General features: G+C 36.3%; 1 protein-coding gene across 1 annotated transcript in view; it reads right to left on the bottom strand.

Moving 5' to 3' along the window:
* WDR72 (WD repeat domain 72) overlaps positions 1–16,132 on the bottom strand; it is a 302,460-nt gene that overhangs the window by 227,462 nt on the left and 58,866 nt on the right. The window contains 4 exon segments of the mRNA XM_078151250.1: positions 242–437; positions 3,190–3,410; positions 6,311–6,559; positions 7,909–8,050. Coding sequence (XP_078007376.1) covers positions 242–437; positions 3,190–3,410; positions 6,311–6,559; positions 7,909–8,050 — 808 coding nt within the window.

The following is a 16,132-nucleotide window of genomic DNA, read 5'->3' as shown; positions in this document are numbered from 1 at the left end:
TATCCGGCTCTTTTCTGTGCACTGCAATGTCAGCTAATCATCCGCTTGTCAGGATCTGACTTAGGCTATTGTATTTTATTATCAGCACACCCAGCTTCATTGGAAGCCATTAAATACAGCCCATTTGTACTAAAATTAAAATCTCCAAAGACTAGGCCTTCTGTGCTTTCATGACCCTCCTGTCTTGTCATCTGCTTTGAAAAAATACAATCATGAGGAATAAAAAAAAAATGCTATTTACCAGTTTCAATTTCCCAGATGTAAACAGAATCATCTGCACATCCAACAATTAAGAAATTTTCTACAGGATGCCATTTTATTGTTGTCACAGGGGAAAGGTGCTTCTGAGCCTTCAAAACACATGTCTTTTCCTCAAGATGTAGTAGTATAACCGAGTGGTCACTGCATACACAGCATACAACATGGTGATCTTTCAGCTAGAAAACAAATGACATTATTTCTGTAGCAGGTAATTTAGTTTGATATGTCTAATAAATTATGTAGGTTTTTGTTTGTTTTTGTTTACATTGGCTACATTGGCAAAAAGGTTAAATAAGCCCTTATGTGTAATGCAACTTTCACTGATGGATTTCCATGGTTCCTCTCAGTCAGTTCAAACTGCTATATCAAGAATATGGAGACACAAGATGATTTCTTAAACTCTACAAAGTACAGGAAAGGACAAACATCACAGTGGAAACTTCTTATTTGGAACCCATAGGAAACTAAAGTTAAAAATGACATATATACATTAAATCCAAAGTCAAAAGAAATAAGTTCTGAATAAAAATGAGCAACAACAAAAAATCCACTTACTCCCTTGCCCCAAAACAGCTCTGGTAGATTCAGTCTAGGTTATATTTGCATAACATAAATCACTATTTCTCATTTGTAGCCTCAAAACGTGATAATACTATTAACAGACCTATGTAGCATATACAGTACAAAATGTTCTAGATAGGCAGAAATCCTAAGTTCTAGTATGGGCTCTGGCACAAGCAACATATATGGTCTTAGGTGTATCTTCTGTATGCCTGACTTTCCTTAACAATGAAATAGAAATATTACTACTTGGTCCTACCGATCTGAGAGAAAAGCTGTGTAGAAAGCTCTTTGTAAATTATAAGGTGTACATAAATGTGAGAAATTATCAATATCATCATTATCCAATGAATTTGACCATAGTCTAAAAAGGCAATAGGGATATCCAATGCAATAGTCAGTTCCTGAAATAAGAACAACTTTAAAGGGAAGCATCACTTCATAAAATACTGTTTACTCTTATCTGTATAACTTGAATATAATTTATATCTAAGAACATTATGGAAATACAGCTGAAATTTAGCAAAGAATAGTTTGATGCTTTGTATTTTGGGCACAGGGGTGTAACACTGAAGCTCTTTCACCTAATTTTAAATATTTTCCCCAGTGGAGGCAATCAGGGTTAAATGACTTTCCCAGGGTCACACAGCTAGTAAGGGTCTGAGGCTAGATTTGAACTCAGGTCCTCCTGACTCCAGGGCTGGTGTTGTTTCCAATGAGCCACCTAGCTGCCCCTATTCAATATATTTTAACTATTTTTATTTATAAAGGGAGAATTTTTCCCCCACCATAACTGATGTAGTTACAGAAAACAGATTCCATAACACAGGTAATGAGATATTATATTGACAAGGTGATCCTTACAAGACAGCTTTCTGCATAAATCAGAAGAGGCAAAATTATAGGCTGGGTTAGGCCACGCTCTTAGGTATTTTAAATAGCCAAATTCTAGAGAAAGTTCATAGATTTCCACTCTGGAAGCTGATAAACTTGATCATGGTACCAAGCAGTGGAGGAACTCATCCAGAAAGAGAAACCATCCTATCCAGCATTTGGAGAATCAGTTTAAGAAACTTTAGGGCACAGTTGAAGGAGAAGGGACATAAGGTTGTAGAAGTAGTTTCCAAGAAAAGGACTTCTGACAGCAGGAGAGAGAGAGAGAGAGAGAGAGAGAGAGAGAGAGAGAGAGAGAGAGAGAGAGAGAGAGAGAGAGAAAGTACTAACTATAGACTCAAGGGAGGAGCACCCCTGACGTTTGAAAAATAGAGCTGTGGAAATCTTGGGAGGCCAGCTGAGTGACCCACCAGCAGAGACCACGTACCTAGAAGGGAGATCAGAAAAGACTTCACTAGGGGAGCAAAGGATACCCTTTAGTTCTGGAGTTGCAAGTTGCTTGGCTATGTGTGGTACCTTACTCTCATTCTACATTAGTTGGTGACCACCCTTTCTAAAGACACTATGTGTCTTTACTCACTATGTGAGTCTGTCCCATGTTTAGGAGGAGCAGGGCTCAGAAGGCCTGTAAAAATATTACTCTTACTATGGCATCTTACTAAATGCTTTGGCTAACAGCTATTATGTGTAGTGGCAGAATGGTGATGGGAAGTACACTGGTGGAGGCCCATGAGGTGCAGCTCCAAAGGATTACCTTTTGAACTCCAGGTAGCAGCAACCTCTGAGGATCCAACCTGCAATGAGTATCCAATTGCAGGTAGCACAGAGGAAGTACTATGCTAGAATTACAATGGCAATGTATACAACTATTATTTTTTACTGAAGATGCAAACTATTTCCAGTACTTCTTTCATATCTTCATTCTTTCTCTGATATCACTGATTATGATTATCTCATTGTCACTCAATACTCTGCATAAAATCTTTAAATGTATACAAATGTAAGCTAATATGATTATTGTCATTTACAATGTTTATTATCAGAGATAATCAGCAAATTGGCCAATTGCTAATAGTACCAGTGGTAAAGATTTGCTAGGTAAAGCGCTAGAAACTCTTAGTTAAATAAGGTCCCTGGATTTCATTTCTTCATGCTAATGATGGTTCCTCTGTTTTTGTGGATAAGTGACAATTGGTTCTTCATACTTCCATTTTACCACCAAAACTATCTGTAAAGTCTGAATTTCTGTATCATAGAAAAGTTGTGACTAACTTCAGACCCAAGCCCATAAAAATTAAATATTAAGTCCTCTTCCTAAAGCAAATAGGGAAAAAAAGAATAATGGAGATTTCTTTATTAAATTAAATTTAAAAAGCCCTCTTAAGTTATAAGTATAAACCAGATTAAAAAGAAAAGTGTTAAGCAATTCAAATAATAATGATAATTGAGTGATTATTTCTCCCCTTTACTTACTGTGAAGATTTCTGGTGACATCAAAAGGCTTGTTACTGGACCTGCCCACAAAAGGAATTTATGCAAGACTTCTTCAGTTAAGATGTCCCACCAGATTACACAAGAATCTTGATCCCCTGAAACCATCCAGCTTGGATCTAATTTGGAAGAGTGGCCATGAGGATAAAGTAATGAAGTAACACTTTTGTTGTGGCCTCTAAGAACTTTGTGAGGTAGGGAATCTGAAAGCAGAAAGAAGGAGGCAAAATGTTTTTGCTGGCTCAAGGATGAGGTCTGAATTTTTTTGGGATGGTTTATTTTTGGTTTATGGTTTTATAAAAAAGACTATCACGCTCAAATTGATAACCAACTCTTTGAGTTTCTCCCCATCCTACTTCCTCTTCAAAAAACTCAGATTCTGCTTTTTTTAAGGTTCCATTTAGACATGAGCAAGTTACCACTTCAAAAACAAGGAACAAACCTCTCAAGGGCCTGGGCTATTGAGGGACAGAATGTCCCTAAGATTCCATCATGATGGTTTGTTACTAGAAGGTACAGGAGGAAGCATCTTTTATACCTTTTGTTCTTCTTTTCAACTTCAAAATAATATAAACTATTGCTACTATGGGCAGCTAGGTAGTGCAGTGGATAAAGCACCAGATCTGGAGTCAGGAAGACTCATCTTCCTGAGTTCAAATATGGCCTCAGACAGTTATTAGCTGGGTGACCCTGGGCAGGTCACTTAACCCTGTTTGCCTCCATTCCTCATCTGTAAAATGAGGTAGAGAATGAAATGGCAAACTACTCTAGTATCTTTGACAAAAAAAAGCCCAAATGGGATCATGCAGAGTTGGATGTGACTAAAATGACCGAACAACAACAAACATTACTATTATGGGTGGGGGGGGCGAGGGAGGTCTTTACCAGAGTATAATAGTAATATAGAAGTAAAATATATTGCAGTTCTCAAAAACATAAATTGGTGTTGAACTGGTTAAATAAATCAGGAACTGCATAAGAATGAATGGAGGGTCAAAGAAAAGCCTATGTGGGAGCTGAAATTCTATTATCTCTCAATGGGTTAGCCTTTTGCTTCCCCTGGCTAAACATTTTATAGCTTTATACCTGGCCCCAGGACAAAGGTCAGGATAAAACTATTAGATCCACCTCATAAAAACAGGGGATTAATAAGATAGGAAATTATGATCACAATAATAACAAAATTAAAACAGCCTATAATATTAGTATATTTCAGAGGCAGTATTCTTTGCCATATCTTAGTGGGTCAGTCAATGAACAACCACTATGTATACAAGTAACTCTAAAGAGATATCAGCTCTCACAAAGGCAATGATGATATATATCTATGCAGATGATTCCCAGGTCTACCTATTCAGGCCTTGTGTCTCTCCTGAGCTCCAGTCCCAAATTCCCTCTGGACATCTGTAACAGGATGTCCATTTTTGTTGCTGTTCAGTCGTGTTTTAGTCATGTTCTATTTGGGATTTTCTTGGCAGAGATCCTGGACTGGTTTGTCATTTCCTTCTATAGCTCATTTTACAGATGAGGAAACTGAGGCAAACAGAGTTAAGTGATTTGCCCCAGGGTCACACAGCTAGTCAGTGTCTGAGGCCAGATTTGAACTCAGGAAAACGAGTTTTCAAACTCAACATACCCAAAACCTATCACTCTTCCTAATTTCCTTATTTCTTCTGAGGAAATCATGATTTTTCTAATAATCTAGGTTTATGACCTTAGTCCTCCTTACCTCTTCACTTGTCTTCACCCTAGCATATCCAATCAGTCGCCAAGTCTCATCAAATCTAACTACATCTTAGCATCAATTCACTTCTTTCCACTCAACTTGATCACCACACTCATTGAGGTCCACCTCCCCTCTCACCTCAAGTACTGCAACAGCCTAATTGTTCTCACTACTCTCTGGTTGCTCCTCTCTTTGATTCATCCTCCAATCAGCCGCAGCTGCCAACTTGATATGCTTAAATGACAGCTTTGACTATGTCATTGCCCCGACCAGGAAGCTTTACTGGGTCTCCATTGTATCTTGGATTAAATAAAGCTCCCCACCCCCTTTTTTGCCATTTAAATCCTTCATAATCTAGCTTCAATCTGTCTTTCCATACTGATTTAAAATTACTCCCCTTCATTAATTCAACATTCTGGTCAAGCTGGTCAATATGTAGCTTCCAGACACAGAATACTCAACCTCGACTCTCCATATCTTCACAAAGGCTATGGACCAACCCTGAAATAACCACCTTCCTCAGCTCTACTTATAAACTTGAGCTTAAAAGCCATCTCCTTTCCGGATCACTCCAGTTGTTATTGTCCACTCTCCCTAAAACTTACTTTGAATTTTGTTGTTCAGTCATGTCTAACTCTTTGTGACCCCATTTTGGATTTTCTTGGCAAAGATACTGGAGTGGTTCGCCATTTCCTTCTCCAGTTCATCTTACAGATGAGGAAATGGAGGCAAACAGGGTTAAGTGATATGCCCAGGGTCACACAGCAAGTAAGTGTCTGAGGCCAGATCTGAACTCAGGAAGATGAGTCTTCCTGACTCCCGGCCTGGTACTCTATCCACTGCACCACTATCTGTCCTAGTTTTTGAATTTATTCTGTATATATTTGGCATTTATTTATTTGTACATATTTAATATCCCACCTAATCACCCTCTCTAACCCCAGGAGAATATAAGTCCCTTGACGAAAACAAGTGTTTTATTTTTTCCTTTGTATTCCCAGAGTCAAGAACAAAACAAGCACCTGTCCAAACTATCCCTCTAAGTTTGTGAGGACCCAGGACCCAATTTTTAACATATCTCTAGAGCTCAACGTGCCTCCTATCATCAAGCTCAACTTGTTACTCAGGATGTATTAATTTTTAATTATTTTTAAAATTTTAATTAAATTTTAATTAATTTTTAATATGTAACTTATTACAACATAAAAAGCTGTCTAAAACTATATGAAACTTTGAACAGATACTAATATGGCCACCTTCCTGCTACACCACTCAAAAACTAATCTGTCTTATTTAGTTCAACCCAAGTGCTTCTTGCTAGCATGAAACATTACCTCTGATTTGACTTCACAGTATTTAATGAATTCAACTAATTACCTTTTTTAAATAAGGCATTATCTTCCAAAAGTCCTGCTTTTGCTGCATTTAAGGCAAGTGTTATGAAGATCCTCCCATCTTCACATCCACATATTAGCTTGTCAAAATTTGGAATGTACATAGACGAAGTGACCGCTGGGCTTCCAGCTCCATCTTCAAGAGCACAGAAACCATCAATAATGCTGGGTGACATAGTGTGATGCTTGTCAAAATTATCTTGAAGGGTATAAGTGGTAGTTATTGGTATCTCTAGAAAGGGTAGAGAGGGAGGAAAAATAAAAAAATGTGTATGATAATTCATCACAGTCACCAAAAGAATTGAGTCAATATGTCATTCCTAGCTACTCAACAGTGGCACACAAACTAGCTAATTATAATTTGTTTTTATAATCCAAGGTCTTCAACTCCCAGATCCAGGGTCCTAAAACCCTGAAGGGCATGATGAGGGTATATAGAAGGTAAGGGACCCAACCTAGACTGGAGCAACTAAAGATACCTGAGAAAGTCTTGGGATGATAGAATTGGTTCTGAGGAATGTCATATGGTGCTTTCAGCTTGACTTAGCCAAAGATGAGAGGAGAAAATAGAGTTGTAGTATATGGTGGTAGAAAGAACACTAGCTATAGAGTAAAAAGTCCTAGGTTTAAATGCCAGTGGCAATTTCTTTGTCAAATGAAAAGGTTAGATTAGATGATCTCTAAGGAAGGCTTCCTTTCACTCTAAAGCTTTTGAGCCTCTGATATCAGGTCACTGCATGGAAAGTTTCAGTTTGAAAAATGACAAAAATATTTGAATATTTCAAAATGACATCATGCCCGTACTGCATTTCTGAGGTTTGGTAGCTATCACAGACACTCTATATGATGTGTATCACTAAGGTCAGGTTCAACAGCATACTGGCCTTTCACCATCTTGCACCCTGAATTCTGAGAATGTTTCTGAGTTCTGAGCAGCTACTGAACACTTTTGGGGATTTAAAGAAGTCTTGCAGTAGACCCAGAGAAACTTAAGGACCTCATAATCATACATCATAAATTTAAAGCTTGGAAGGGGGACTCAAGCTGTCATCTAATCAAACCTCCCTCATTATACATTTAAGGAAACTAAGACCCAGAAATGAAGTGCCTTGCTTAAATGTATATAGGTAATAAGCAGCAGAACCTACATTTGAACCAAAATCAGGGCTCTTTCCCCTATGTCATAGTTACCTCTTCAAGTACTTTAAAACAAGTAGAACTCTAAGATCACATAGGGTTACAGATATGGAGCTAGAGCGACCTCAGAGCTCATGAAGTCTAACCACTTTATTTTACAAATAAGGAATTTGAGGCTCAGAGATGTAAAGCGACTTGCCCAGGGTTACACAGCTGAGGTGGGATTTGAACACAGGTCTTCTTGACTCCAAGCTCAGTGCTATCCCTACTAGTCTATTATACCATACAAAGCTAAGCTTGGATAAGCTAAAATCACTGTCTTCTACACCATACTATTACTCAGTCTTCTCTCACTTGCTGAGTCAAGCAAAATGATCTAGAAGTTTTCCCTAGTTGCAGAAACAGACATCGCACACATGTGGCAAATGGAATAAGTTTTCTTACCTTTAGGGGAACCATCAAACTTTGATACTGGAACATCAGGGATATGCCACAAAGTGATTCTTCCAGACATTTCTCCTGAGAAGAGGACTTTATAGAAAGGTTCCTTCCGTTCATTGAGATAACCCATAACAAATGGATAGCTCTGTATCACAAATAATTCAAAATTTTACTCACAGGGGAAAAGGCAAAGACTAGGAACTGATGATAGCCATGGTTGTGATGAATGGGGAATAAAAGAGAAAGGAAAAGGTTAACATACAAATTGACTTTCTTGCATAAATGCCTTCCTCTCTAGAATCTTAATCTGTAACCAAAACAAGGGTGTGACCAGCTTTATAGGAAACTCTGGGTACCATGCAAAAAGATTCAGCCACTAGCTAGTTTTTAATGTTCTCAAAAGGAGAGAAAATATCCTAAATACAATAGATCAAATATCCTAAATATAAGGTCTGTCTAGTGAGAACTCAGAGACTTAGGTTGAATGACCTCAATAGCACCTTCCAGATCAGATATTCTATGACCTTCCATAAAAGATGGCCTTTTCTGACCCTGAGTTGAAAGAGATACAGAAGATGAACTAAATCAGTTCATAATCTTTCCTTGATGATTCACAAGGCACTTCAGGATCTTGTAATGCTCTCAACTGTTATCATTTGGAACAAATATGCTAGCTAAGTCCTGATCATCAGATTTCCTGGTTCATTCAATATTCTCACTTGTGTTTATATTACACCTCATCTAGCCCTTCTACTACAGACTAACTAATAAGCCAGGCTGGACTCAACTGATTCACTTCACATATTGTGAATCTAGAGACAGACAGTGCTTTAGTAGGGCCAAGACTAAAACCAAGTGCTCCCAATCCCTAGATCCATTGTTTTCCACCTAAACAAATCACTTTCATTAAGTCCTGCTTAAGTAGAAATAATAAGTATTTTTTAATTTATGAAATTTTAAATTGATTATAAAGATAGATTATTTTGTTAAATAAAGGGTAAAGATCTGAAAATGGGTTAACACAATGCCTTTCAAACTCAGATTTGCACTCTGTGTAAATCCATCCTATTTCTAAGAAGTGCCTGTAAAATATAAATGTCTAAGGAAAGAGACTGTGATTTTGAGAAAATGTAGGTAGAATGGATACAAATCAGGGAAGGCAGACAAAATTCTGCAATCTATGTATCTATCACTGAATTAGTCATTAAGCAGTTATTGAGTATCTACTATGTGCCAGACATATGTTAGGTGCTGAAACCGTGAAAACTATTATTGAGGATGTTTTAGCAGTTTACCAAACTGATGAGAACTCTGTTTCATTTGACAACATGAAGCACACTGTCAAGTGAATTACTTAGGACAAACAATAATTTTGATATGGTTTCATTTTGTGATAGTAATGGTCATGTGATTTGGGGTTCTTCTGACCTAGACCAGATAAAATTGTATTGATGTGGTTTACCAAACCCGAGTTAGTTTTCTATCAACTGACTGCTGCCATATACATGTTTCTTTGTCTTTTTTGGTGCTTTTTTTTAGTTCTATGGTTTTAATGAATTGACATTGCTCCATGGAAACATGGAAAAGCTATGTCTTATTCTTTTTTTTTGGCTAGGCAATGGGGTTAAGTGACTTGCCTATGGTCACACACCTAGTCAGTGTTATGTGTCTGAGGCTGGATTTGAACCCAGGTCTTCCTGAATCCAGGGCTGGTGTTCTATCCACTGCACCACCTAGCTGCCCTGGAAAGCTAAAAGTCTTAAAGAGCATACTTGTGTGAGTGTTAGAGATATTGTAGCAGCTATTGATGTGGGTAAGTCAAGCACTTCAAGGATTAGTTAGGCCAACAATGAAGCAGGAACAGTTACAACAAAAAGGAACTATGCTTGAAAACAAACTAACAAAAAAAGCAACAATAAGAAGGGACAAACTATTGTTGCAGAACAGCCCAAGTAATCATTAGAAAGTAAGCAAAGATCTTCAGAGGAACCTGGCAGCTGAAGGGGTTGTTATTGATGCCTCTATAGTAAGATAGAAGCTTTTTAAAGTTAAAAAAATGAGTGGAATTTCTTTGTAAACATTGCTAACTGTTGCTATGAAGAATGGGAAAAAAAGAGGACGACAGAACAAAGACTATAATACTAAAGATTGAAAAGACATAGAAAAGGAGGTGAAGTTGACCGTATTTCAAAGGCTAAGCCAAAAATTTCGGCATAAGAAGTCCAGGTAAGTCTCTAAGATCTGGACTTTTTCATGGGATTGTAAAACATATACCCCAAAAAATGTTTTGGGAATTTTTTTGCATATGGGAGTCTTATCCCCAATGAAGGAATGATGAATTCTGATAAATACAGTAATGTATTGAGAAGTAAAAACATTCCAGAGTTACAGGAATTCCCAAATAGAGATAGAAATACTATAACACAACTTTATACAATTCCACACATGACAAAAGGTTAAGAAATTTTAAAAATGGAAATAAAAATGCTTTAATAGACTGGTAGTTTGCCTGATGCAAACTTCTTTGTCAGAGGTAAAAAAAAAATCATGGCACATAATATGATTTTTTTAAAACATGCTGACTAATTTGATGATTTCCCCACCCACCCACTTTTATTCTAAATTTTTCTTATAAGAAATGGTACTCCTGGAGGGATAGGTACAGATGGAATTGTAGGCAATATAAAAACAAATAATACATTTTTTTTCAGAAAAGCAAAGTTGTGGGCCACATATACTCAAGACTAGACTTGAAAAATTACTGATGTCAAAAGTATACTTAATGTAAAATGCAATGGAAGTGCAGTTTCATGATGAAGAATTAAAGACTATCAAAATCATGAACTCAATCTAAAGTTATATAAAGCAAATAACTATAGCAAAAGCCCATAGTGCATGTTAAAAGTTTTTTTAAGATAGAAAAAGTAGTAAGATTTATTGTATGTCAATAAATTTAATTATTTTACTGTGTCTCAGTTAATTTATGTACAACAGCAATTTTGCATAGAAGAAATGCCCTTTTCAATGTTTTTCTTTTGCTCTCTGAAGATCTACTGCATTTTCATTCATTTCAGTGCTGTTGGCCTCTTTCTTCCAAATACTAGGAAAGGAACTACATATACTTAATTGATATTATACAGCAGAGAGTTCAGTACAATAAAAGAACAAATGTTTCTTAAATCATAGAATCACAGATCTGGAGCTATTGGAAAACTTAAAAATTATGCAGTCTAATACTCTCATTTTACAAATGAATAAATTGAGAGCACAAAAGATAAAATGAACTTTCTTTTGGTCAAATAGATAGTTTAAGAGCAGATTTCAGATTTGAAACCAGGTCCTTTTTTTGCCAATTGCTGTTGTTGTTTGGTTGTTTTTCAGTTGTGTCTGACCCTTCATGACCCCATCTGGGATTTTCTCCACAAAGACACTGGAGTGGTTTGCCATTTCCTTTTCCATATTATTTTACAGATAAGGAAACTAAAGCAAACAGGATTAAGTGACTTGCCCAGTCACACAGCTAGTAAGTGTCTGAGGCCAGATTTGATCTCAGGAAGATGAGTCTTCCTGACTCCAGGCCCACCATTCTATCTACTGTACTGCCCAGCTGCCCCCTTTATATGCAAAATTCAGTGTTAATTTCACTATACTACTATGTTTTTCTTCTCCTGAGTCTGGTTTTTTTTTAAGTAAGATAGAACTTTTAGCAAAATGAGAATGGGATGGCAGGGAATGTGTCAGGAGATAACAGTTAAATTCATGACTTAATTATCCTCTTGATACCTCTGACCTCCACAAAGTCCTACTGCAAAGCCTGATAGTAGGAAGGTGACGTTATTTAGGTTACCAAAAGGTGTGTAAAAAAAGAATGACAAAAAGTTCTGATTATAAACTGGAAACAAACTTGCCTGCTCCATGAGGCCAAGCCAAGCTAAGCATGGATATGCTTATCACCAGTCACCTATGTCTTTGGTGATGAACTCTTTGGCCATGGCAATGAAACAAAGGGCAATACAAAATGAATGGCCCTCAGCTCTATGTAGCCACTTCTATGAAGCAACTTCTAGTTTTCAAGTGACAGTAGCAGAAAGGCCAAAAGAAAAAAAAGAGAATACAACTCTAAGAGTCACCATTTTTATCAAAACAGTCTATAAACATTAACTGTAGGTACTTCATATGTGATATCCTTGTGCAATGACCAAAGAGAAGATATACTACCAGAGGAACTTAATTACATCAAACTTGAAAACATTCTCAATATAAACAAATATAAATAAACATTATCAATAGAAATAAAATAAATATTTTCAATACAAACAAAACCAAAAGATAAAATTTGCAATAAATGAAAGGATAACTCACAGTTTCTTGTTGTACATGTAAATAATGGAATTAGCAGAGTTGATTGTATCATGTATCCAAAAGCAATATGAAATATAATTTCATAGGACATTTGGTTATCTGGTATTGTAGTAGTATGGCTAAGAATTTGCAAAATGATCAACAGAAAAATAATTGCAGCAAAATTTCAGTTTCAGAGGCTTTCACATGTAGGAGTATATTAAGATGGCCCCAAATTATACTCCAATGTTTTGTGCAATGTAGATACAATCTGTACATATTATTCCCTCCTCCACTTTACCAACTGATCTCCCTGGCTTCCTTTAAGTCACAAATAAAATCTCATCTTTTACTGGAAGTTTTCCCCAACCACTTTTAATTCTAATGCCTTCCCTCTGTTAATTATTACCTATTTATTCTATATATAGTTTGCTTTGTACATATTTGTTTGAATGTTGTCTCCCCCATTAGATTGTAAGCTTCTTGGGGGCAGGGACTGTCTTTTGCTTCTTTTTGTATTCCCCATGCTTAGCACAGTGCTGGGAACATAATAAGTATTTAATATTGATTGGCTGATTGAGTGTCATAACATGCAAAATAAAACATAAACTGCAAATGGACAATAAATGGATCCCAGAATTGAAAAGAACAGTGTGGGATAGATTTCCTTTGGAAAACACCAATACTTTTTATAAACCTCAAGCTTCTCCCTGAAACAAGGCTCATCTTTTTAGCACAGATATTCTTTCAGCAGAAATCCCAATGTGGCTGGGATTCATGGAATACGACAGTTTCAGAAAAACTAAAGTGGCATTTGAACCAAAGGATAATGATGAGGTGATTTGTAGGTATAAGTGGGCTACAATATACTAAGAATGGGGCAGCTAGGTGGAGCAATAGATAGAGGGCCAGTCCCGTCCTGGAGTCAGAAGGACCCGAGTTCAAATACTGCCTCAGACAATTTGACACTTACTAGCTGTGTGACTCTGGGCAAGACACTTAACCCTGATTTCCTCACCCCCCAACAAATGATATAGCTCTATATACCTATATGTATATCTATATATGTATATATAGCTATCTATATGTGCGTATCTATATATATATCTATATGTATATCCATATGTGTATATATAGCTATCTATGTGTGTATCTATATTCTCTCTCTCTCTCTCCATATATATGTGTGTGTGTGTGTGTGTGTGTGTATATGTATGTGTGTGTGTGTGTGTGTGTGTGTGTGTGAAGAAAGAGAGAAAAAATGAAGAACTGCACAGGAAAGAACCCTAAAGGACTTCATAACAGATACATGACCAGAAAAGATAATGGACTGGATATGAAATGAGAATAAGGAACAACAGATGGACAGATCATGTATTCCTTTGCTATTTATTCAATGGGATGAGAAGTAGAAAAAGTCACCCACCATGTTAGATGAGTGCTCTGATTAGGATTCATATGAAGATATGATCAATAGTTACACAAGAAGGGCACGAATGAATGAGTGTGGCCAAGACTCAGGGTCATTGGTGATCTGGAGCCATATCAATGATCTCTGAAGCCATCTAAGAACTGAACTAAATAGCTGTCATAATGAAGAATTTTTAGTTTAAAAATCAGCCACATGGAGTGGCTGGGGAGGTTGGTATCCCCAAGATGGTAAATTGGTATGTAAGGGGAGGGGGTTTGCTGCTGCCTTTTGACCTTTATTTTCTGGACATTTTTATTTTAAAAGAAGAGAATATCAAATAATGAACATAATGATAAAATTCCAAACTCCCAGTGCATTTTAACTGCACAGCACTGAAACCATTCTTTTTATACTGAACATTTTAGTTACAAAGAGGAAGATAAATATTAAAAGCAGCAATTAAATAATGCCTTGGGCAAATTATAGACTGAAAATACTATTTTTTTCCAGATAGAATACAAAACAGCATTGTTTTGGCAATTGTCAAGTAATTTAAAAATCATCGCCAATGGCATACCTGAATTGAAACATTCCTTCATTTTCTAATTTTTAGCTGTCATCACCTATTTGGAAAGTATCTGTAAGACTTCACAAATAAGTCTGAAAGGAAGCAATTGTCTGACTTCTCAGCATCTATAGTTGACTAATTAAACATGCCATCAACCAAAAAATAGCAACACGTACTCTTGGTTGTCGTATCAATCATTCACAAACATTTTGTTTTTCTTGCAATAAGTATTCTAGTATTTAACTGATGACCAAGTTCAATATTTTTAGAAAGTGAGGATGGTTATAATAATTTTATCTAGTACATAAAAGACTGCCCTCCAAGTATATGGGAACAAAGTTAGAAATGTCACTCTCTAAAAGTCAGTAAGAGTCAATGTAGCTAAGCAGAGGGGTAGGGGAGTGGAAAGAATGAGCACATAATGAATAAAGTTAGTCATTTACAGAAGCTGAACGAGATAATTTTTTTAAAGGCTTCCTGAATCTCAACAAGGAGCTTAAGGTGACTCCACAGAAAGAAGTAAACAGATGTAAAATGTAACTAAAGTTAAATTTTAATTTGGGAAATATGTCTAGCATGGGGAGGTAATATATTTATGATAATTATATGATAATATATTTGATAGCTAATGAACAGTAGGGAAAAAAGAGAATTAAAGAGTGAAGAGTTGAATGTTTATCCAGCATCAGACAGGAGGGTATCCTGACTTTACCAGGTTAGACAAGTATCTGGTCTACTTGGCAGATCTACAGAATAGAAATGAGTGTATCTGGTTATCATGGCTTGATACTTACCAGTGAATCTTTCAATTTCAATTTGGTTGTTTAAGTAGACCATCCTATTGGGAAGAAAATGTGCTAAATAGCAATATAAACATCTAGTCTTTCATCAGATTTATTTGTCACTGTCATCTAATAAATTGGCATTCACGCTTACTAGGATTTCTTCTATATTTGGTAGCATGCATCAGTTGCTGTCAGAGCTTGATTACTTCTGCGTGGACTAATAAAATTAAGCTTCCTAACCTTAAAAACTGAGGACCAAACTGTGTACCTAAGGGGATATCATTCAATATTATCACCTTGAGAAGCACCAGACTCTCCAATGACATCTTTTATCAACATCAGTGAAATATTTTGTATTTTTTATTAGTTTTTAGAATGTAAGTTCCTTTAGGGCAAGAGACTGTCATTTACTTTTGTACATCCTTCAGCAAATCAGATAATGCTTTTTATTTAGTACATGAATTGTTGGTGTAATTGTTTTGGAGCAGGTAGGTAGCTCAGTGGATAGGGCACCAGGTCTGGAGTCAGGAAGACCTGACTTCAAATGTGTGTGACCCTGGACAAGTAATTTAACACATTTGCCTCAGTTTCCTCATCTATGAAATAGGGATAACAATAGCATCTACTTCCCAGGACTGTGGTAAGGACCAGATGAGACAATAATTGTAAAACACAGTGCCTAGCACATAGAATACACTATATAAATGTTAGTTATCCTTGTTGTTATTGCTAATACAATGCTAGACTTGTATCAGGAATATTGTTCAGATCCCTTTTCTGACATTAGTTTATTATTGCAGATGAACCTCAGTTTTGTCACGTGTAAAATGGGTATAATCCTATCTATCTATTGACTACTTCAGGATGTAGTAATGATAATATGTGGAAAGTGCTTTGAAATTTTTAAAGTGTTACATAAAGGTAAGTAGCTATTGTTATCATTCTTGTTACTAATGATAATAAAAGTAAAATTTTACCTGGTTTACTGTTGGCATTCAGGAGAATCATATTGATTTTAAAAATATGTTTAATGAAATATAATTTTTATGGCAACTTTGTAAAAAATGTAAACCATTTCAAAATAGTAGTACCAGAGTAAGGTTTGTATTATTTGATGGTTTG

Source organism: Phascolarctos cinereus, unplaced genomic scaffold, assembly GCF_003287225.1.
Source record: "Phascolarctos cinereus isolate Bilbo 61053 unplaced genomic scaffold, phaCin_HiC Scaffold_3;HRSCAF=262, whole genome shotgun sequence".
Lineage (NCBI taxonomy): Eukaryota > Metazoa > Chordata > Mammalia > Diprotodontia > Phascolarctidae > Phascolarctos > Phascolarctos cinereus.
Note: the sequence above shows the minus strand (reverse complement) of the source record. Positions and strands in the feature narration are given on the sequence as shown.